The 23,380-nt window shown below is 39.4% G+C and overlaps 1 protein-coding gene and 1 pseudogene across 2 annotated transcripts in view; both read right to left on the bottom strand.

Annotated features, from left to right (window-relative positions):
- Positions 1-14,328, bottom strand: part of LOC102279703 (mesoderm-specific transcript homolog protein pseudogene) — a 44,519-nt pseudogene extending 30,191 nt beyond the window's left edge.
- SNX13 (sorting nexin 13) overlaps positions 1-15,514 on the bottom strand; it is a 146,002-nt gene extending 130,488 nt beyond the window's left edge. Inside the window, exon 1 of one of the 2 annotated variants that reach the window (XM_070369758.1) lies at positions 14,364-15,514. In XM_070369758.1, the coding sequence (XP_070225859.1) occupies positions 14,364-14,957 (594 nt within the window). In that variant the 5' untranslated portion in view covers positions 14,958-15,514. The remainder of the gene's footprint in view (positions 1-14,363) is intronic. The other variant, XM_070369760.1, reaches the window with a different exon arrangement.
- Between the last annotated feature and the right edge of the window lie 7,866 nt (positions 15,515-23,380).

The raw sequence follows: 23,380 nt of genomic DNA, 5'->3' as shown, positions 1-23,380 counted from the left end.
TAATACTTTATTATTTTTAAACTACACATATCACTTTTCCTACAAAAGACACATCATATCCTTAACTCATTTTATTTACAGTCAATCAACACTCATTTAAAATATTTAAGTGACAACACTACTATGGGTGTTCATTTCTATCAAGCAATGATCATGATCAAAAAACTTGTATTTCACCACCTGAAAAACATGAAACTAACACCTTGCTTAAGAAAGCAGGGCAAAACAGTCAGTCACACTATGGTAACAATAAGGGAATAGCTCAATACGTAACCTTTAAAATGAATCTGCTACGGGAACAAATCTTAAAAATGGATACTTAATGACCTAGATAACCACAATAGTGTGATCACTCACCTAGAGCCAGACATCCTGGAGTGCTAAGTCAAGTGGAGCTTAGGAAGCATTACTATAAACAAAGATAGTGGAGGTGATGGAATTCCAGCTGAGCTATTTAAAATTCTAAAAGATGGTGTTGTGAAAGTGCTTCCCTCAATATGCCAGCAAATTTGGAAAACTCAGCAGTGGCCACAGGACTGGAAAAGGTCAGTTTTCATTCCAATCCCAAAGAAAGGCAATGCCAAAGAATGTTCCAACTACCGCACAACTGCACTCATCTCCTACACTAGCAAAGTCATGTTCAAAATTCTCCAAGCTAGGCTTCAATAGTATATGAAACAAGAACTTTCAGATATTCAAGATGGATTTAGAAAAGGCAGAAAAACCAGAGATCAAATGGCCAACATCCGCTGGATCATCAAAAAAGCAAGAGAGTTCCAGAAAAACATCTACTTCTGCTTTACTGACTATGCTAAAGCCTTTGACTGTGGGGATCACAACAAGCTATGGAAAATTCTTCAAGAGATGGGAATCGCAGATCACCTAATCTGCCTCCTAAGAAGTCTGGAGCTCCAATACTTTGGCCATCTGATGGGAAGACCCAACTCACTGGAAAAGACCCTGATGTTGGGAAAGATAGAAGGCAGGAGGAGAAAGGGACGACAGAGGATGGGATGGTTGGATGGCATCACTGACTCAATGGACATGAATCTGAGCAAGCTCTGGAAGATACTGAAGGACAGAGAAGGCTGGCATGCTGTAATCCATGGGGTCGCAGAGTCAGACACGACTGAGTGACTGAACTGAACTAATTTGTATATTGTCAAGGTTTACTTAAGTAGTAAATAAAAATTTTAAAACATTAATAAGTATAAGAGTAACAAGGTGGAGGTGATGAGGGCAGACACACTGCTGCAAGCCACTGTGAAGAGGCAGCTGGACCACAGTCAGAAATGATCCTCAAGACAATCATGACTGAGCTGCGACTCCTGGACATGGAGTGCTGCTCAAAGAATAAGCCAGCCTAGTTAGGGATCTGCACAGTCAAGACCCAGAGACTCAGAACATGCTTGTAGTTGTTTAGTCACTAAGTTGTATTCAGCTGTTTCGCGACCACATGGACTACATGTAGCCCACATGGCTCCTCTGTCCATGGGATTCTCCAGGAAGGATACTTGAGTGGGTTGCCATTTCCTCCTCCAGAGATTTTCCTGATCCAAGGATCAAACCCACGTCTCCTGCTTTGGCAGGTAGATTCTTTACCACTGAGCCACCTGGGAAACTCTACTAGACATTAGGGAAATGCAAATCAAAACCACTACTGAGATACAGATAATAATAAACATTGTTGAGAATGTAAAGGAACAAGAATCTTCCCATATGGCTTGTGGGAAAATAAACTCAATCACACAGCAAATTACCTTAAGCTCCTCTTACAAAAGTAAGTTAGAAAGAATGAATTTAGCTAATACATCAGAAGACTGCCAAACTGTTCTCTACTAAAGTACACAAAACTTTTACCATGGCAGTTAACTAGTACAATATAAGATAAAACAGGCCATATTCATAAATGTCCCTTTGCCTCATTCACATAAGACTTTAACAATACAAAAATAAAAAGTCCCAGTATTGACAACTCAACTTCTGCTTTTCCCCATAATAGATAACAAAAGGGAAAGTCACAGTAGTTAGATGTTCAAAGCACAGCCTAATACTGAACTGTCACCAATCTCCTACTTCTGCTTTTCCTTCTTATGAAAAGAAGCATCCTATTTTAAAGGAGTGCTTAGTATTAACTGCTTAGTGCTTTACTAACCACTTTACATATATTTCTAATGCTCACAACAACTCTATGACACGCTATATTACTAACTCTAATCTATAGATGAAGAACAGCTTAAGACACAGAAGTGGACCATGAACTAAGGCTTGGTTTAAAATTCAAGCATGTCCTGAACCATGATTTCACACTGGCTCTCAAGTAGGTTTGTTTTTATTTTTTTAATCATGTGGAGGTGATGAGCAAAATTCTGCACACGTATCTAAGGAATCAAATAAAAGGGATTTATTAAGATTTAAAAATTCTATTTATCAGAAAAACCCGAAGTGACTAAACTGACATATCTTAAAGTCCTTGGTACTCCTTAAGAATCTCATGTAGATTTTGTAGGTATTACTATTCAGATAACTTTCCAAGGTATATTCTAGAGTTGATACAGGTTCAGAAGAATGTCCTTCATGTTCCTGAAGGCTGTACAGTAACAACTCAACAAAACAATGATCCTGAAAGTACTACAAGATATTTGTGATTCACATAAAAAATAAAGCTTAACATCATTCTTTAACTGTGAGATTCTGAGGCTTTTTAATCAATAAATTCAGACAAGAAGGCATACAACACAAAAGGAAGTTATACTGAGCTGTATTATTTAAAATATATATACAAACTGTGTATACATTTACCTTTTAAATTAGCAATGGAAAATATTTTTAAACCTATTAAGTGGAATATAACTTAAAAAAATAAAAATTAAACTCTTTATTGTGGCCTGTTAAATTTACTTCAGAGGGAGAGAAAAGGGTGACGGTCAAGGGAAAAAACTGAGAAAGGAAGCTGCAGAACTACAGACACAGAAGAGAATACGAGACAGAGATGAGGGGGGAAAGTCAACATATCCACAAAGCAAAAACGACAAGGAGGAAAAAATAACTATAGTAAGGAAAATAGAGACAGACACAGATTCACCCACAGAAGACCTTGATGGCACAATCTTCAGCTAAGCAAACATTATCATCACATGAACACTCCTCTCCTTGAATATAACAATTTATTGTACTATTACAGGAATGCAGATAAGGAGCTGCTGAATAAAGGAATTGCAATTATTTATGTTCTTAATACCCATATTTAGATGTACAGTACAATTAATAATTTACAAATGAAAGTCCTTTTCTTAACCTACTATACATTACTAAAAGCTAACTATGTATTTTCTTTTAGACAAAGGATTTTTAACATTCCTCATCTTTTTCTATTCTCTATAAAGGAATAATTCAAGAGAAAAGCTTATGTAAATTCTGAGTTACTTTACATAAAACTTGATTAAATTGACAAGAACCATAGTATTTCCCATAGCAGAAAACTACACAACACTAACACTTTTTAAAGCATAACATGAGAATACTACAACTTTTTCCTTTCACTTCATCTATAGTAAAAGGTTAATGGCCAGAAGAAATTATTGGTCAGTGAAAAGTTCTAGTTATGGTCATGGTATACAAGTGTCACCTCTCTTGATGTCCTCCTGATATTTAGTCTAAATTTAGCCCTAGGGCAACACATAAATCAGAAAGTTAATAAAAACTGAGAAAGTAAGGGAAGAATTAGATCACCTGGGTCAAAAGGGAATTACTTTATTTGATTTGACATTTTAAAACTTATCCAATGAAACAAAGACAAAACACAAAAAACTTCGAACAAATTTTAAACAAGTGGTTTAAAAAAATAAACCACTTGTTACTTACTTCTGAGGAAACAATAAAACCTAGCTGTTTCTTGGGTGTTACTGTGGGAAATACTGTGTGTGGTACTTACCATGCCATCTCACTTAATACTGAGAACACCCCTATGCGCTAAGGATCATTCATTTAAAAGTTACACCGATAGAAAACTGAGGTTCATAAAGGTTAATAACTTTATAAGGTCAAAACACTCCAAACTGACAAAACTTACAGATTCATATCCAAACAATCTGACACCAACTGTCAGTCTTAACCAAAAGCACATACTCTTCAGAAATTAAGAATGTAAGAATGCTCAATCTGTGTTTAGAAGAGATAAAGACATAGATGATAACACTCTTTTTGAGTTCCAGCAGAAAGATAACCTCACTAACTTCTGCAGTCCTATAAATTTTGCATTAGTGCTTAGTATTTGATTGAATATTATGAGCTATCAGACATTAACTTGTAGAACTTGGTTCAAAAAACATTTTCTATATAAAATACTCTTAAGCCTAATCAACTTTCCTAAAATTTGTATATAATTAATATACCCATTATTTGTACAGCCTATCATTTCAGTTTCTTTTTCTGTACCTTTGTTGTGCTATACATTTCACCTTGTCTCCAGCCTCCTCTAGCCCATTTCCTCTTATTCTGCTAGCTCTTACCAGGATTAGACCATTGCAACAGTTTAAGTGTTGAGCACTCAGGTAGTACACAAGAAAAAAGCATCAGATATTAGCAATTAACACTAGATATTAAAGTAGCTGGTTATATTAATAGTTGCAATCTAATTAACACCTTGAGGAAAACTCTGAGGGGGGAAAAAATGCCACCTCAAATAATCTCAGGAAGAGAAATCAAGAACAAACTCTAAGGTATATCATGACTTGGAGAAACACTGGTAATACATAGTATCAGAGTATCTTAAAATCAGACCATTATTTCCCCAAACTGAGGCAAAATTAAATGGAGGTGAAATTTTATTTCAGACTCTACTCTTCCATGTACAACTTCAACCAGTTTTATAAATTCCAAGCCTCAAATGACAGTGAATCCAAGAGCCATTCTCTATACACGTCCTGTCCTGTCGTCACACAACACTAGCCTGAAAATAAAAGATGTCACAATACAAAGAATCACATACTCTCTCACGTGCCAAGCCACAGCCAGGCTAAAAATAACTCCAGGGTTCCAGGAGCAAAAGCAAGTCAGGTTTAAATGGGAGTAACACTCACAAAGACTCCGCAATAATGCCGGGCTAAGGTCGAAAGCAAAGCAGGATTCACCTTAGGAGTCTCTTGGCTGCATCAGAATTAAAACTCCCTCAGGAAACTGGAGAAAATGGTGCAATAATCTAACAATGCTGAATTAGTCCAGATTGTATATGAGCCTCTGGTACTAACTGAAAGACTATTAAGCCAGTTTCATTTTCACCACTGAACACAGCAGAATTATATTATTAAACTTTTCTGGTACATGTTATTTCTGAATATGCAATGGAAACAGAGATGAGTGAAATGAGCAAACAGTAAGAGTGACATGGAGAGATATTTTAGGTAAGAGATCATGGTAGCAGCTGCCCTCCTAGAAAATGTACTCTCCAAATTTCCAAATTTTTGAAATTCGTGACCAAATTTTACTCCTGCAAATTTCAAGACAGCATTAAAGGTCATATAAACATCAAACACTCCACAAAGCACACAAAAATGTGTCTTACTGTACTATTATAAACAAAGCTTTAAGTTTATCTAGTTCTGGAATACAAATGAAATCATAAAAATAAAGCAGTAAGAGATACAAAATAAAATCCAAGTTGTTTGCATTTATAATTTATTATATAAAAGCAACACCAACCTAATCATATTTTTCCCTGTAGGAAAAATTAAAACAGAATTACATTCTAACTAAATGCTTGATGTTAGCTATTTTTTTTTTTTTTTTTTTTTTGGTCAAACTTTTGTGTGTTTTGTGATCCCAAACATAATTTTCAACCACAGTGTACTATTTTTAAAACCCTTATGGAGTTAGATACCAACTAGTCTTTAAAGGGTAATTAATGTGATAGTTTAAATTTATCAAAGACAATTTTTGTCCTAGTAATTTTTCAATTTACTTTCATTTTATTGGAGGGAATATTCAACATTCTTTTATTTGACAGCTATTTAGTGAGGACTAAGTGTTAAGCTCTGTTCCAGACACTGGGAACACAAGGTAAAGCACATATTCGGAGTTTACGTGAATATGTAATATATGAGGGCAGGGACCAAGTATTACTTTTACCAAGGTAATGGAATTCAGCCAGGTCTTTCAGTCAAATTTGGTAGACTTCTTAAGGAGTGATAAAGAGCTTTTTTCAGAAAAACAAAGCAAACAAAAAAAAGACAAATTCACCGATTTTTTTTTCACTTCTGTGAATTAGCGTGGAGCAAACAGAGACAGTAGAAATGGGTCAACTCTTCACTTGTAAGAAGCAGTTCATTTTAGAACTGCTATCTCATCCAAACTGGTAGTTTCACCTGGAGTTATTTAAAAAAAAGAAAAAAAAAGCAAGTAATTACCTGTTAATTACAAATTCTCCAAACTCTTATTCCTCTTAATTTTTCACCTTTTAATTATATTATGTTTTATTCTGACAAAAAAAAAACCTCAAGGCTTCAGCTGAATGATGGCCAAACTGCCAACATTTAGCTCTGATGGTGAATTTTCTGAGGGGAGGTTTCAGATCAGATGCAACTTCAGCACCAGAACTTAGCATGTGCCTACCACACAGTAGGGGTATGTACGTTTTGTAAACAAAGTGACCCACAAAAAGTAGTCTTCAGTACAAGTTACTATCAAAGCTTTTTAAACACTGTACTAAACAACAGCTTTTCCTTTTTAGAACTTACCAGGGGTTGTTTAAAAATAAAAGATTTCTTTTGCCACAAATATTTCATAATATGTACAAACAAATGACTATGAACCCCCAAATAAGCAACCTTTTCCAAAAATATTTTTCGGAACTTCCCTTTCAGAATTCTTTGGAATCAGTTCACCAACCACAAAAGAAACTATCCTCACCACCAGTTGCCAAGACATGCTGTCAGTCTATTCTCTTTTTCCTTTCCCTTCTTTTGGTCTAATCCCTGACTCCCCTGTAATTGTACCAATAGCCAGAAGACACCCTCTTTTCTCCTGGGATCCACCCACCCACTGAGAAGCCAGTTAGCCATAAAGCTAGATGGAGCCTAGGGTTTGAATTCATGTAAGTGCACAGAGAGGAAAAAAATTATATATTAACCACTAATATTTGTATAATGATTGAGTTTACGAAGAGTTCTACTCTACCATTTATTCAGTTTTCACAACAATGTGAGAGTAACTAGGAAGGTGTTATCATCTCTGTTTTACACAGAAGGAAATTAAGACTCAGAAAGTTCAAACAACTTTCCCAGTGTCACATCATAAATAAACCATGACGTTAAGACTCATCCCTGTAATGCTTAACATATAGATCATACTTGGGTAGCCTCACTATTGAGGTACTAATAGACAAGTATCCAACACCATGACTCCAACCTATTATTCAAATTTTAACCATTTTTAACATGATAAAACAGAGCTGTCCACTTGATTCAAAAATAGAAAGTCAATGTTAAAATACCATCAATTGAGGGGGCACTTGGTCTCTGAAACCACAAAATTTCAAAACACAGTTTAAAAAGTCACAGCCTTGAACCTCACACAGGAATGCCATCAAGTCACAGCTTTGCCATCAAACAGTTAGTTAGCGAGTGGCCAGCATCAGAAACTCTCAACCGTGATAGAATCTGTTTTCTTCCTCTTCCAGAAGCTCACGCTCTCTCCTTTTCCACTATTAGTCAGCTAACAGAGCTTTCTTGATCCCACCTAAAACAATCTGTTTCAAACATCCTCTCATAGCCTTTCTTCCTCTCTCTAAGCATACTCTATTCCATAAACTAGAAATGACACCATACATAAACATAAGCACATCTAACAATGTGATAATTAAGAGAGAAAGCACGTTTTACAATCTGCAAAACTCTATGTACGTGCTGCTAGTTACCGCACACAGAAGTGAAGAGCCATTTCTCAAGTGTGCCTTACTATTCACACACCAATGCCTTGTTATCTTTTAAACTACAAACGTTAGTACTCAGTTCTTCCAAATTTAATTCTGTATTTCCTCAAATAAAATAATTTTATAAACTTGTGGCAATTAGTGCAAAACTTTTAAACACAGTGGACTAGTTAGGAAACTTTTATATCAATTTTTGTGAAAGTAAAAGTGTTAGTCATTCAGTTGTCTCCGACTCTTTGCGACCCCATAGGCAATAGCCCGCCAGGCTCCTGTGCCCATGGAATTCTCCAGGCAAGAATACTGGAGTGGGTTGCCATTCCCTTCTCCAGGGGATCTTTCTGACCCAGGGATCAAACCCAGATCTCCCACACTGCAGGCAGATTCTTAACCATTTGAGCCACCAGGGAAGCCCAATTCTTGTGAAACAGTGGTCAAAAAACACTTTGGAACAATCCATCTGAACATTAATATCTCTAAACCCAGGACATCCAAGAATGGTTATGGAAATCTAAAACCTCTTTTTTAATATTCTGAAATGCCAAATGGAAAAGCGAGACTTATCTAATATAAAGTTATAGGGTTTAACTAAAAAAATTCAAACATATTTGCTTTTGTTTGCAATTCTATCAATGAGTTAGCTAGTTGCTAATCAGAAGTGATGAAAAATGGGTATATGTGTACTACAGTAATAAAATATAAGGAAAATAAATATGAAATAAGAATAATTTATGTATAAGCTCTCTGAAAATCTGGAATCAATGGGGCAAAAAAATGAAACATAGGTCCTTTAGAATTCTTGAGAAATGGCTGACAATATTCAACTTCGTTTGTCAGAAGATCCTAAACAAAGTCATATGTAGAGTGACAAGGTGGCCTCATTCTAGACAGTGATGTCCTTATACTTCCTTTGTAAAATCTCTTTCCCACCTCTTAACATCCTTTGAAGGTCAATGGGCCTATTGTTCTCGTTCTGGTTAGTAGCCTTTAAAATGTCATTAATTAATAATTAAAGAAAGAGATCACATCGCTTAAGGAATAAGCCACCACAAGTGTATGTCTCCAAACAAATATATTAATCAACAAAATCAAGTCATAATTTTTTCTTAAGCACTTCCTATGAGCAAGGGTGTATGTGTGCGTGTCTTTTAAAAAGAGCTCTGAAAGTCCAAAGATCTCCCCTGATGCACAACTCATCACATCTCAGGGTTTCCCAAAGCAAAATACAACAAACTCTTTTAAGTCTTTATATTAAGTCAGGGTTCTCCAGACAAACAGAAGCAATAGGAAAAATTTTTTAAAGAGATATATTATGAAGGACTGGTTCACAAGCTTATGGAAGCTGAGAAGTCCCACCATCTGCTATCTGCAAGCTGGAAGGACAGGAGAGCCAGTGGTTTAATTCAGCCCAAAGGCCTGAGAATCAGGGAAGCTGATGGTATAAGTCATGGCCCAAGGGTAGAAGAAGATGAAATGGCAAGTTTGAGCTGGCACTCAAACAGTGAAGCAGAAAAAAGGGGCAAATTCCTTCTTCCTATTGTCTTCCTCAGGCCCTCAAGAGACTGGACAGTGCCCACCTACACTGCAGAGAACCATCTACCTAAGGAGTCCACCACTTCAAATGCTAATCTTGTCCTCATCCAGTTACACCCTCATCACTATACCCAGAAATACTGTTAAATGTGACACTCCAAGGCCGGTCGACACATAAAATTATCTATCACAGTCTGTATGCAATTTGACACAAATTCTAACACTTTCTCTGAGAGTAAATCACCTATCAAAAGCTATAAGAAGTCCCATCTAATTTTCCGTAGGCAAATCTTCCAAACGTACTTGAACCACAAAATTGTACTCCCTTAACAACTATTAACCAGGGGCTTCTAAAAGGGCAGCAGCCTATGCCTTATCCATCTGTACATATTTGTTAACCACAAAATCAAGAATTAGCATTAATATACAAAAAAATCAATAAATCTGGATGGAACTTACTTAGCACACCTGTAAGTAACATCTACTAATGCCCCATATTTACACACAACCCAAACAACTACTAAGTTTAAATAACTACAATTTTTATTCACTATTTTTAAAAGCATGTATGTCAACAGACTGCTGACTGGTTCTCATGCAAAGATAACCTCCAGAGTGTGCCATAGCACTGGACCAAATTAAGCATACTGTCCTACATCTTCTATACCTTTCACTTCAGTTCAGTCGCTCCGTCATGTCTGACTCTTTGCGACCCCATGAAGCGCAGCACACCAGGCCTCCCTGTCCGTCACCAACTCCCGGAGTTCACTCAGACTCACGTCCATCGAGTCAGTGATGCCATCCAGCCATCTCATCCTCTGCAGTCCCCTTCTCCTCCTGCCCCCAATCCCTCCCAGCATCAGGGTCTTTTCCAGTGAGTCAACTCTTCGCATGAGGTAGCCAAAGTATTAAGAGTTTCAGCGTTAGCATCAGTCCTTCCAATGAATCCCCAGGATTGATCTCCTTTAGGATGGACTGGTTGGATCTCCTTGCAGTCCAAGGGACTCTCAAGAGTCTTCTCCAACACCACAGTTCAAAAGCATCAATTCTTCGGCGCTCAGCTTTCTTCACAGTCCAACTCACATCCATACATGACCACTGGAAAAACCATAGCCTTGACCAGACGGACCTTTGTTGACAAAGTAATATCTCTGCTTTTTAATATGCTATCTAGGTTGGTCATAACTTTCCTTCCAAAGAGTAAGCGTCTTTTACTTTCATGGCTGCAATCACCATCTGCAGTGATTTTCGAGTAACTACTCACTTACCCATATCCTAAGTCCGATATGTTGAAATTCACTCCTATTTTAAAAAGAGTGGCACTTCCCAGGTGGCGCTAACAATGCAGGTAGGCAGAAGACATGGGAGTTCAATTCCTGGTTAGAGAAGATCCCCTGGAGGATGGTGTGGCAACCCACTCCAGGATTCTTGCCTGGAGAATCCCCACGGACAGAGGATCCAGATGGGCTACAGTCCATGGGGGTCACAGAGCCGGACACGACTGAAGCGACTTAGCACACAGAGGATAAGTAAGTGAGCTTTAAACAAACAATTTTCAAGTATAGTATTCACAAATTATTGGACAAATATTATAAGAGAAACTTTAAAATTAAGAAGTCCTGAAAAAAAGGTCAAATGGACATCAAGTGGAGAAAAAAAAAATCCTCTCATCCATATATGGAAATGCAAAGGACACAAATACACAAATATAGCCAGAGAGTCTTCTAAATACTTCAATAGTATTTAGAATGAAAACAAAACGAAGTCAAAAAACTTAAATTGAGAACTATGTTAATAACTTCTCTTTACATTAAAAAAAGAAAAAACAGCATAATGATCCACTGGGGCTCTACTTTCAATTCACACTAATCTATCATATCTCACAGGTTTCTAAGTTCAGTGTATACAAATGAATTTGCTCAACTGGAGAAAATTTTCCTTTCAGCTTAATTTAATGTAGCCCTTAATTGAACACTTGCATGGTTTCTCACTTCTGCTAAGGTTCAAAAACCTAGTCTGACAAAATGCAAAAGTGAAAAGTTTCACCTGAATGTTTATTATTCTCATTTGATATGAATGTTACATTAAGTAGCTATATTTTTCACATCCCCACTTCAGTTTAAAAAAAACAACCAAACTAAAAACAGTGTGCTGATGATTATGAGCTACAAAAAAAAAGATTAATGATGCATTCCACACTGAGCCACAGAAACAACAAACACTTTAGAATGAGTTCCTAGGTGTGATTACTGACGCAACCAGATGTATAACTTAAAGGAAGCTATTTTAATCCCCAACCTCAGTCTTCTTATCTGGCTAATGGGGCTACCTCCCGCCCCAGTGTTGTGATGTGAAAGAACTGAGCAGACTGTGTGATTCACCACTTTCTGGGCACAGTATACACTCACTGAACAGAGCTCATCATTATACATTCTGAGATCTCAAATAAAACAAATCACAGCCCCCAGACATGCTGATATCTAAGTTAGCACTAAGAGAAGCACTAAGAAGAAATCCCACACTACAATTTTAGTAAACCAATACTGAATATCATTTTATATCCAAAATATTTCAAAACAGGACTATTTCTGAATGTGGTCCAAAAAAACCTAAGTTCAAGTAAAAAAGTCTTTCTCAAGTAATAATAATTTTCAGCTTATCTACTACAATATTCAGACAAAGAAGCAGTATGTTTTAAAATCTATGAAGAGAGCTGGAAATTGCTCCTAGGGAGCAACATGGTCAGAGTTCTGTACCTAGTCAGGAGATGGGATTCCAGTTTCACCTCTGCCACTAATAATTATTTGGCCTTGGACAAGTCTCTGGGCTTCAGTTTTCTAATCTATAAAATGATTACTCACAGACATAGATAAGATCCAAGTAGCATTTAATCTGGGCCTTACTTTGGAAAAGTAATCCAGGCTAGTTGTTAACAACGGACTTAGCAGAGATAGCCAAGGTTGGAACCCTGGCTCTGACTCTTAAAAGCTAAGTGCAGCACACACACGTACGTGTACACACACACACATACACACAACTAAAGCACATCTAACTACACACACACACACACACACACACACACAACTAAAGCACAAAGAACTACAATGACTGACTTACTATTGAAAATATCTCACTGAAACATGAAATTATTTTAAAACAGGGAAGCTTAGGGGAATTCCCAGGTGGCCTTGTGGTTAGGATTTCAGGCTTTCACTGCCCATGGCCCAGGTTCAATCCCAGGTCAGAGAACTGAGATCCTACCAGCCATGAAGCGTGGCCAAAAAATAATTTAAACAATGAAACACAGACGCTTAGAAAGTTCAGTCTTCCCCAATTTACTAGTAGCACCAAGAAAGCATTACAACTCTTCAATGGCTGCTAACCTAAGCCAAATTTAATCAAAAGATCATCTCCTAAAATACTGTATATTATCAACAGCACTGAAAAATTATAAGGCTAATCTTTCCCACAAAATATCACACTAAAGGTAAAAATAAACTTTTGATACTTATCTTTTTTTCCAGACCTAATACTGCTAATGACAACAGAAGCTTATTGATGTACCATCATCTCTGGGAATAAAATTAACTACTGGAGTGAAAAAAAAAAAAATCTGTGGGATATAGAAATACAAAATGAACTACAAACTACTAGAAATAAGTAGTTCATGAGCTAAAATCAGCCAATAAGGACTGACCAGGCACATCATATGCCAGGCTCTGTACACATTATCAAGTACAAATACCAAAGTATGAAGTTCCTCAGAGTCAATAAAGTAGGACAGGTAAGTCCTCTATTACCACGTTTTCACACAACAAAAGCCACTCATCTACACACATTTCTATCAGTCCAAGTAGGAATACTTCCCACCGCCCATTAAAATTTCTTCCTATCCTTAGTTCAGCCCACAAAGATGCCCAAACTAGTCCCTGACAGCTGACACTGGAATTTTCACAGGACTTCAAGTGAGTAGCTTCTAAGACATTTCCTCAAATCCACAAGCCTCAGAATTTATCTTCAATGACATCCAAGAGCATACACCACAACACCTGACTGTGTGAGGTCAAGTACCCAGTTAAATCAATTTTGTTCTTCCCCTTAAAGTACTGCTACAGAAGGCAAACTCTGCTTCTTCAAAAAGTCTACTTTTTGCAATGGACATCAGACAACAGAAAAGGGAAACTGACTGGCTAGTCACAGTTGCCCTACTTCCATTTCAGGACCAAGGGGAAAAAAAAAAAAAGAACTGTTCCACTGAAAGTACCAAGGGAGCCTTAAGCAAATCAAGAGGACAGATGCTAAACTCAACTTTCTGATTCCCACGATTTAAGCGAAAGGTGAGGGGTGTGCGATAGGGCGTTAATGTAACCGGGCTACCCAAGTGTCCCCTTAGACAAAGAGGTCCTCTGCACGAAGTAGTCAAGGTGGGGGCGGGAAACCAGCCCGACTGGCCGAGTGACAAACCCAGGATGCTGACCGAGTTGGGAAGTGGAGGGCCCTAGAGGCCAGGGACACCAGAAGGGAGACACCTCGGGCAAACCGTAGGGGAACAGGGACCAGCACGAACGCAAAGAGACCGACGCTGCCACAGAGCAACGCGTAAGGGGACGCCACGAAGGGAGCGGCGAGTCAGGAGGCAGCGACAGCAGCAGGGAGACCAGTGCCAGGGGCGACGGGCAAGTGGCAATCGCGAAACCAGAGGCACAGGCAAGCCGGAGGTGGTGGGACTGTTGACTCAGCACCGCTCCTATTCAAGGGGCACTTGTAGGATCCCCGCTGCTGCTCGGCCCCGGGGGCCTGCTACCAAAGGTCGGGCCCGCCAGCGGCTGAAATGATGTTATCTGACCGGCCAGCGCCGGCCCCTTCCCCATTTCACAGGTAAACACTGGCCGCCGTCGCCGCTTACCTCTGTTAGCATTATTACACCCCGGGGAAGTGAGCTCCTCCCTAGCCTCGCCGCATGGCAACAGCCGTAGCAGCAGCGAAAACTGCCTGAGCCGCCGCCAACGGCGGCAACAGCTCCTTCAGTCCTCTCCCGGGCGGCGGCTTTACTCGGCTTCGCTGGCTTCCCCCCTGCCCGGCTGCTCGCGACGGACGCGCCGCCATCTTGGAAGAGCGACGTCCGCGTCTCCCTGCGACGTGCGCTCCCATTGGCGGGCGCAGGGGCCGCCGGCGTCTCGTGACTGTCGCCATAGCGCCGGCGCTCGGGGAAACGGAGGCGGGCGGCTGAAGACCAGCTCAGCGCTAGTGGCCAAGGCCCCGCGGCAGGGCGCAGTGGCTGACTTGGGGCCGCCGGGAGGACAGACAGGCCCCACCGTGGGGCCGGCCCGGGAGCGGGCGCGAGCGCCCGAGATGACTGCTTATCTTCGGCCGCACGCCGGGGTCGGTCGGCCCTCGGGTGAAGCGGCGGAGGCCGAGGCTCCGATGGCTGGCGCGGAGGACCTCGCGCGTCTCGGGTATAAGGAGGCAGAGGTCCAGGAGAAAAACTTCCTTTTCGCATTTCCCTGGCCCTGCGGCGACCTAAGAGCAGCCGGAGGATGTTCGTCTTTCTCCACTGTCTGTGGCTTAAATATGATCTGAAACTGCTCCCTGCTCAGTCCTTCTCCTAAACTTTGCCAGAAACTTTCCTTTGTCCTTACCAATCCTCAGCGAGTTCTCTACTGGGGTGCGCGACGGGTAGTAGAAGCTATACAGGCATATCAGCTTTACCCATATCGTAGCAGTTAGACTGTCGCTGATTCGATGATTGGCCAGCACCTGTATAACAATGAGGGCTTGGTTTTGCCCCTCATGAGAAATCTCTAAAAAAATAAAAGCCAGTTTTGCTTTTTAACTGAGGTCTGTACAGCTCTACTGGCTTTTTGATGCAATGTGTGTATGTGTGTATATCATAGCAAATTTCAGCAGGTATCATTGTAAATAGTCATGACTTAAATGGGACAGAGCTCTGGAACCCAGCATGCATAGAAGCCCTGAGACAGACACTGTTCTAAACCTGAAACTAGATGACTTACGATGTGTGAAACAAGGCAGTCACTTCTACCTGAATTGTAGTGAAAGTAGTTTACCTGAATCTGCTCTCTATAAAGTGTGTTACCCTGTTGTAAGAAACCAGTTTCCAAAGAAATTGACAAGTTTTCACATTTGACATGCAGAATCCTTCCATCTCTTTTAAGGGGATACTAAGGCATTTCCGAAAACTAAGACCAGTAGAAGTTCCTCTCTAGTGGAGTCCCCGTCCCCCTTCCCTAACGGTAGTACTATTGTGTAAAATGAAATTTACTTAATACATTACTCTTAAATTCTCAAGGCGTTACAGACCTTGTGTTACCTCGTGTCCTCATCAAGGAAACAGGATGATTCATTTTGGTAGTCAGAAATTAAAGATAAATCCTGATTTTACTCACTTCAACTAATTGAGGCAAGTAATTTTGTGTTGCTTTGATCTACATCTGATACATAATTTCCATATTAAAGGGCCAGCAAAATTACGACCTCTGCAACAGAATAAAATGTGTTACTGATATTGACAGCATAAGCCATGAATAGGAAATAAGATTGGAAAATACTATCTGGCCTAAGACACTAAGGGAAATGAAGAGATACTAGAGACAAGAACCTGGAAAAAGACAACTGTTCCAATGTATAAATAAAACAGGAGGCTCATTAATATTTAAGATACCAACTAGTAAATTCAAACTGTAATCCAGGTGTCTGCCCTGAGTAATTTTGTTTCACATATTTTTCCCATTCCAGAAGCAAGGCATTTTCATTTGTTTTAAAGGTGGTAAATTAAGTGTAAACACAATTTGAGGTTTGTACCAACCTGTAATATGACATGGGTATACTTTTAACGTTTAGGAGTTTGTAGACCAAAGAGCAAGTCAAAATCATTAACTCCAAGTTTTCTTACCCAGAGTTATTTCTGTGACCTAAAAAAGCCCTTGTGCTGTCTAGTCTCCCCAGTCCCACCCCACATCCACCTCTCTGACCTCATTTCTACTAAGCATTGCTCCTATAAGCATGGTATCCTTCTAGCCCTGGGGCCTTTGCACTGACTGTTTATCTAGAAGCATCTTTCCACCAGATACCCACATGGCTAGATCTCTCACTTCTGTTCCATCTTTGCTCAAATGTCATTTTTTTCTAAGGAAGACTACATTTAAAATGTTACCCCTCCCCCAGCATCCTCCTAAAAGACCCTGAAAGGAAAAGGCGTAATTAAAACTGAATTTTAAAAAAATCCCTGGTGTTGAATTTTTTTTTAATTGACCATTGTGTTTTCTTATCTTCATGTTAGTGGGGGAATTTCTTTTACTGTCAATAGAATGCCGGAGAGAAGTTTATGACAGAATTCTAAGCTGAGCCTTTCCCTTAACCTTACGTAACTGCTGATATTTTCAATGGCGGTAATAGGATAGGGGGGATAAAAAGATAAAATATGTTTAAAAAATTTTTTTCCTCGAGCATGAGTTAAAAGTTATTTTGTTAGCAAGGGAAGCAACAAAGTAAGAGACTTATGGAAGTTGGGAAAGAGAATGCTTACAGAAGCAGCTAGCTTAAAAAAAAAAAAAAAAGTAAACATCTAATTTGGCACAGATTGCAGTTTCATTCCATGTGGTCTTAAAAACATCCTATCACTTGTAAAGGAAACTTGGGACAGGCTGACCTAAGATGCCAGGTTTTTTGGCTATCAATCAGAAATTTAAAACAACAAAACAATCCATCTTAAGAAACATGATAAGGACACAGCTGTGGTTGTAACTGCGAAAGGTTTAATTCCTCAGCAGCCAGTTCGTCCAGTTAACACAGAAAGGATGACAAAAAGGTCAGAGGCACAAATCAAGTGTGTGATGCTTTTAAATAGGGCATTGCTGGTGATTTCTAAACCTTAGAGCAACAATTCAGAATATCTAGTTTGTCTTTTTAATTTTAAAGCAAAGAAAAAAATTATTCTACATATTCAGGTTGTCACATATTGGCTGTAATCCTTTCTGAGAAACTGGGAAAGTGTAATGTCAATCTCCCAAGCAAATTCCATCTATCGAACAGTTGGCGCATTTAATCCTTTGGTTTCTTAAGCCATTTTACTAGCTACAGTTTATTCATGAGGCAGTGTCATCAATGTCACCTATCACCTCCACTGAACATTAAATAGTACCATATGTTCATTAGTAAGGTCCAGTATGAGAGTCAGTGTATCAGTATTGAAATAATACATTGCCAACAGAAGAGACACGTTATAAAACAACAGCAGGATATCCTGATTCTTTTTTATAGCTTTAGTATGACACCAATAAGACAGAAATTTCAAAGTATTTAAGAGTGATCTGAAGTCTAGCTTCAACTAGCTCAGCATGTGCTTTTTTCTTAAAACAGTATTTTTTGAAGAAATACTGAGGCAACTCAAGGCTGAGAGAGGCAGATATAATATGAAGTTTCTCTAACATCACATAGAGCCATAAAATAATAATATTCACAGTTCAGTTCAGTCCAGTTGCTCAGTCGTGTCCGACTCTTTTCAACCCCATGAATCGCAGCACACCAGGCTTCCCTGTCCATCACCAACTCACGTCCATTGAGTCGGTGATGCCATCCAGCCGTCTCATCCTCTGTCATCCCCTTCTCCTGCCCCCAATCCCTCCCAGCATCAGAGTCTTTTCCAATGAGTCAACTCTTCACATGAGGTGGCCAAAACTGGAGTTTCAGCTTTAGCATCATTCCTTCCAATGAACACCCAGGACTGATCTTTGGGATGGACTGGTTGGATCTCCTTGCAGTCCAAGGGACTCTCAAGAGTCTTCTGCAACACCACAGTTCAAAAGCATCAATTCTTCAGCGCTCAGCTTTAGCTCCACAATGGTACCAAGATCTTCATAGAAAGGACCTTATGAATATGTAGAGGTCTGTAGTGTATTTCAGAGGTTTTCCTATATCACTGACAACCTTAGTCAGTAATTTTTAAAACAAATATTTGTACACCATAAAAATTAGGCCCTGAGCACTTTTCAAAGAGTTATTTCTCAATTGTTGATACTGTTTTTCAGTGTATGGGCCAGGTGCTGAGGGTGGCATTTCACATACATTTAACAACTGAAAATGACTATCCCAGTAGATCTTAATAACCTCCAGGCTATGAGAGTTTTAGTAACTTAACTGAGATCACCTATCAAGGATACATGCTATCAATGTGATCCTGATGTTGACCTCAATCACCACCTCCTCTTTGAGTATGGTGTTCAGTCCCTAAGTCATGTCCCAGTCTTTGCAACCCCGTGGATTGCAGGACACCAGCCCCACCCCACCCCCAACCCACGTCCTCCACTATCTCCCAGTTTGCTCAAATTCATATCCATTGAGTTGGTGATGCTTTCTAACCATCTCATCCTATGCTGCCCCTTTCTCCTTTTGCCTTCAAATCTTTCCCAGCATGAGAGCCTTTTCCAAAGAGTCAGCTCTTCACATCAGGTGGTCAAAGCATTGGAGCTTAATCATCAGTCCTTCCAATGAATATTCAGGACTGATTTCCTTTAGGATTGACTGGTTTGTCTCCTTGCAGTCCAAGGGACTCTCAACAGTCTTCTCCAACACCACAATTCAAAAGCATCAATTCTTCGACACTCAGCCTTCTTCATGGTTCAACTCTCACACCCATACATGACTACTGGAAAAACCATAGCTTTGACTTTGTTGGCAAAATGATGTCTCTGCTTTTTAATACGCTGTCTAGGTTTTTCATAGCTTTTCTTCCAAGGAGCAAGTTCTTTTCACTTCATGGCTGCTGTCACCATCTGAGTGATATTGGAGCTCAAGAAAATAAAATCTGTCACTGCTTCCACATTTCCCTCTTCTATTTGCAATGAATTCATAGGACCAGATGCCATGATCTTAGTTTTTTGAATGTTGAGTTTTAAGCCAGTTTTAAGCCTTTTTCACTCTCCTCTTTCACCTTCATCCAGAGGCTCTTTACTTCCCCTTCTGCATATCTGAGGTTGTTGATATTTCTCCTGGCACTCTTTATTCCAGCCTGTGCTTCATCCAGCCCAGCATTTCGCACGATGTACTCTGTATAGAAGTTAAGCAGGGTGGCAATATATAGCCTTGATGTACTCCTTTCCCAATTTGGAACCAGTCTGTTGTTCCATGTCTGGTTTCAACTGTTGCTTCTTGACCTGCATAACAGATTTCTCAGGAGGCAGGTAAGGTGGTCTGGCACTCCCTCTCTGTAAGAATTTTCTAGTTTATTGTAATCCACACAGTCAAAGGCTTTAGCATATTCAAAGAAGCAGAAGTAGATGTTTTTCTGGAGCTCCCTTGCTTTCTCCATGAACCAGTGAATGTTGGCAATTTGACCTCTGGTTCCTCTGCCTCTTTGAAACCCAGCTTGTACATCTGGAAGTTCTCAGTTCACATATTGCTGAAGCTGAGCTTGAAGGCTATTTGAGCATAGACTTGAAGTATGTGAAATGAGCATAATTGTATGGGAGATTGAACATTCTTTGGCATTGCTCTTCTTAGGGATTGGTATGAAACTGATCTTTTTCAATCCTGTGGCCATTGGTGAGTTTTCCAAATTTGCTGACACGTTGAGTGCAGCACTTTGACAGCATCATCTTTTAGGATTTTAAATAGCTCAACTGGAAGTCTGTCACCTCCACTAGCTTTGTTCATACTAATGCTTCTTGAGACCCACTTGTCTTCCCACTCTAGGATATCTGGCTCTAGGTAAGTGACCACACCATTATAGTTATCCAGGTCATTAAGACCTTTTTGTATAGGTCTGTATATTCTTGCCACTTCCTTTTAATCTCTTCTGGCTTGTGTTAGGTCCTTAAGGTTTCTGTCCTTTATCATGCCCATCCTTCTATGAACTGTTCCCTTGGTATCTCCAGTTTTCTTGAAGATATCTCTAGTCTTTCCCATTATATTGTTTGCCTGTATTTCTTTGCTTTGTTCATTGAAGAAGACCTTCTTTGAGTATAGATCTACATAAATTATTTCAAATTGCTTTGCATAAGACACTTGTTTCCTCCATTTTTTATTGATTCAATCATTTGTTTGAGTATGTACTTACAGATATTTATTTTATACTTTGGGATAAATCCGATACTGACTTACTTGTTTGCTCAAACTGTCTCAGCTTTGGCCATTGGAAGTTCTTTCATTTGTCCTATGTCCTTTTAATATAATCCCATCAGTGTAAGATTTTTTTTGTTCTTGTTTTTAAATACTTTCCTAATTTCTCATACTATAAGATTCTCCAGGCTCATCATACCTCACTTTTAGAATCAGTCATTTCTCTAAGGAAATCTGGTTCCTTTTTTGAAGAGTCGTATTAGAAACCAAGATCTGTTCTTGGTTTCTGGAAACACATCTAGAAGCTAGAGGTATTCTTTGCTACTCATGGTGTCCTTTCTTTTCAGCTCTTGTGGCTGAGAAAGCAAGGAAATGTATGCATGTACATTAAGCCGTAGATATACATCCATTATATGTATTTCTGTTTAGAACCATCTATTCGCATAGTAAACTAAGCATGAATTCATAGGAATGTCTCCAACTCTAACCCATTACCAAATAGATGATTCTAGCCTGCTTTCTTTGCTTATCTATAAATTTTCACTCCAACAATGAGAAACCTGATTCCTATTATCAGCCATCCATTTCAGTTGTTAAATTCCAGTATGCATGTATAGCAGTATCAGAATCATTAGCCACAACCCCTTGTAAAATTGAGTATAGTGTCCAGGTGCAGTGTCTTTTATCTTTAGTCTTACAAGCTTCAGTCATTTCCAAAGTTGCTTAGTGCAGCACCTTTACCTCCACTCCCTTCAGTGAGGTCATTTACAGCCTCTTGTTGCAGTCTACTTTCTTGAGATTCTCCCAACCTCCTCAATAATTTGAATTTTTAAGTTCGTACACCTTAAGTTTCACTCTTTGTGCTGACTTTTGACAAATGTATAATGTCATATCATAAAGAATACTTTCACAACCCTATAAATAAAGAGAAATGCATAATGAAATTACTTTTACACTTTACATTTTTTCAGACCCAAACAACTAATGATTTTATAAAAGAAACTTCACTTGGATATAGATAGAGATATCTATCTATCTATATGTGCAGCATGCCAGGCTTCCCTGTCCTTCACTATCTCCCAGAATTTGCTCAAATTCACGTCCACTGAGTCAGTAATGCTATCTAACCATCACAGCCTCTGCTGCTCCCTTCTTATTTTGCCTTCGATCTTTCCCAGCATCAAGATCTTTTCCAATGAATCAGCTATTTAAGAACTAAAGTTAGTTAACTTTAAAAACTAAAATTTTTCAATGATCTTGTCCCGGATTTCTTATGTGAATCCTAAGAATAGTGATTGACATTTGACCTCCTGTATCTGCCTTCAGGCAAAGGAGGAAATGAGAAGAGGAATCAGTACTCATAGGCAGAACCAAATATATCTACTTATTTAAGGCTTCCCTCAGCTAGTTCCATTTTTACAGAGTAAGGGCAAAATCAAAGACTGCGTTTATATTGCTTCCTAATTTACTAGCTTAACAACAAAGGTAAAAAATAAAATTGTTCTAAGACTCACTAGTGTTTTTAAATGGTCACATATTACATTATTTAGCACAAGGTTAATAAGACCTGCCTTCACCCTTGCATATATGGTGATCTTTCTATTTTCAATAAAAATTTTAAATGTTAAAATAACTGTAATAGTTTTGGGGGGTTTGTTGTTTAGTCACTGTGTGTGTGTGTGCTTAGTCGCTCAGCCGTGTCTGACTCTTTGCGACCCTGTGGACTGCAGGATGCCACGCTCCTCTGTCCAAGGGAATTCTCCAAGCAAGAATACTGCAGTGGGTTTCCATGCCCTCCTCCAAGGAGTCTTCCCAACCCAGGGATCAAACTCAGGTCTCCCACATTGCAGGCTGAATCTTTACCATCTGAGCCACAGGGAAGAACTCACTAAGGCGTATCCAACTGTTTTGCTACTCCACGGACTGTAGCCTGCCAGGCTCCTCTGTTCATGAGATTTCCCAGGCAAGAATCCTGGAGTGGGTTGCCATTCCTTCTCCAGGGGATCTTCCCAACCCAGGTATCAAGTGTGATCTCCTGCATTGGCAGACAAGTTCTTTACCATATGAGCCACCAGTGAAGCCTTAAGTGTGTAGATGTACATGCAATAGAATGGGATTAGACACATGCCACATAATATTGTCAGTGGAATGAGAAGAGATGCCTGAAAATATTTGCATTGTGGTCCCGTCTTTGCTATTCATGACGCTTAGTCATGTCTGACTCTTTGTGACCACATTGACTGCAACACGCCAGGCCTCCCTGTCCATCAGCAACTCCCAGAGTTTACTCAAACTCATGTCCGTTAGGTCGGTGATGCCAAGCAACTATCTCATCCTCTGTCGTCCCCTTCTCCTCCCACCTTCAATCGTTCCCAGCATCAGGGTCTTTTCCAGTGAGCCAGTTCTTTGAATCAAGTGGCCAAAGTATTGGAGTTTCACCTTCAACATCAGTCCTTCCAATGAATATTCAGGATTGATTTCCTTCAGAATGGACTGGTTGGATCTCCTTACAGTCCAAGGGACTCTCAAGAGTCTTCTCCAACATCACAGTTCAAAAGCATCAATTCTTTGGCACTCAGCTTTCTTTATAATCCAACTTTCAAATCCATACATGACTACTGGAAAAACCATAGCCTTCACTAGATGGACCTTTGCTGACAAAGTAGTGTTTCTGCTTTTTAATATGCTGTCTAGGTTGGTCATAACTTTCCTTCCAAGGAGTAAACGTCTTTTAATTTCATGGCTACAATCACATTCTGCAGTGATTTTGGAGCCCAAAAAATAAAGTCAGCCACTGTTTCCAATGCTTCCCCATCTATTTGCCATGAAGTGATGGGACCGGATGCC

The sequence above is a fragment of the Bos mutus genome, chromosome 4 (assembly GCF_027580195.1).
Source record: "Bos mutus isolate GX-2022 chromosome 4, NWIPB_WYAK_1.1, whole genome shotgun sequence".
Taxonomy (NCBI): domain Eukaryota; kingdom Metazoa; phylum Chordata; class Mammalia; order Artiodactyla; family Bovidae; genus Bos; species Bos mutus.
The sequence above is the reverse complement of the archived record's forward strand: the minus strand, read 5'-3'. Positions and strand labels throughout refer to the sequence as shown.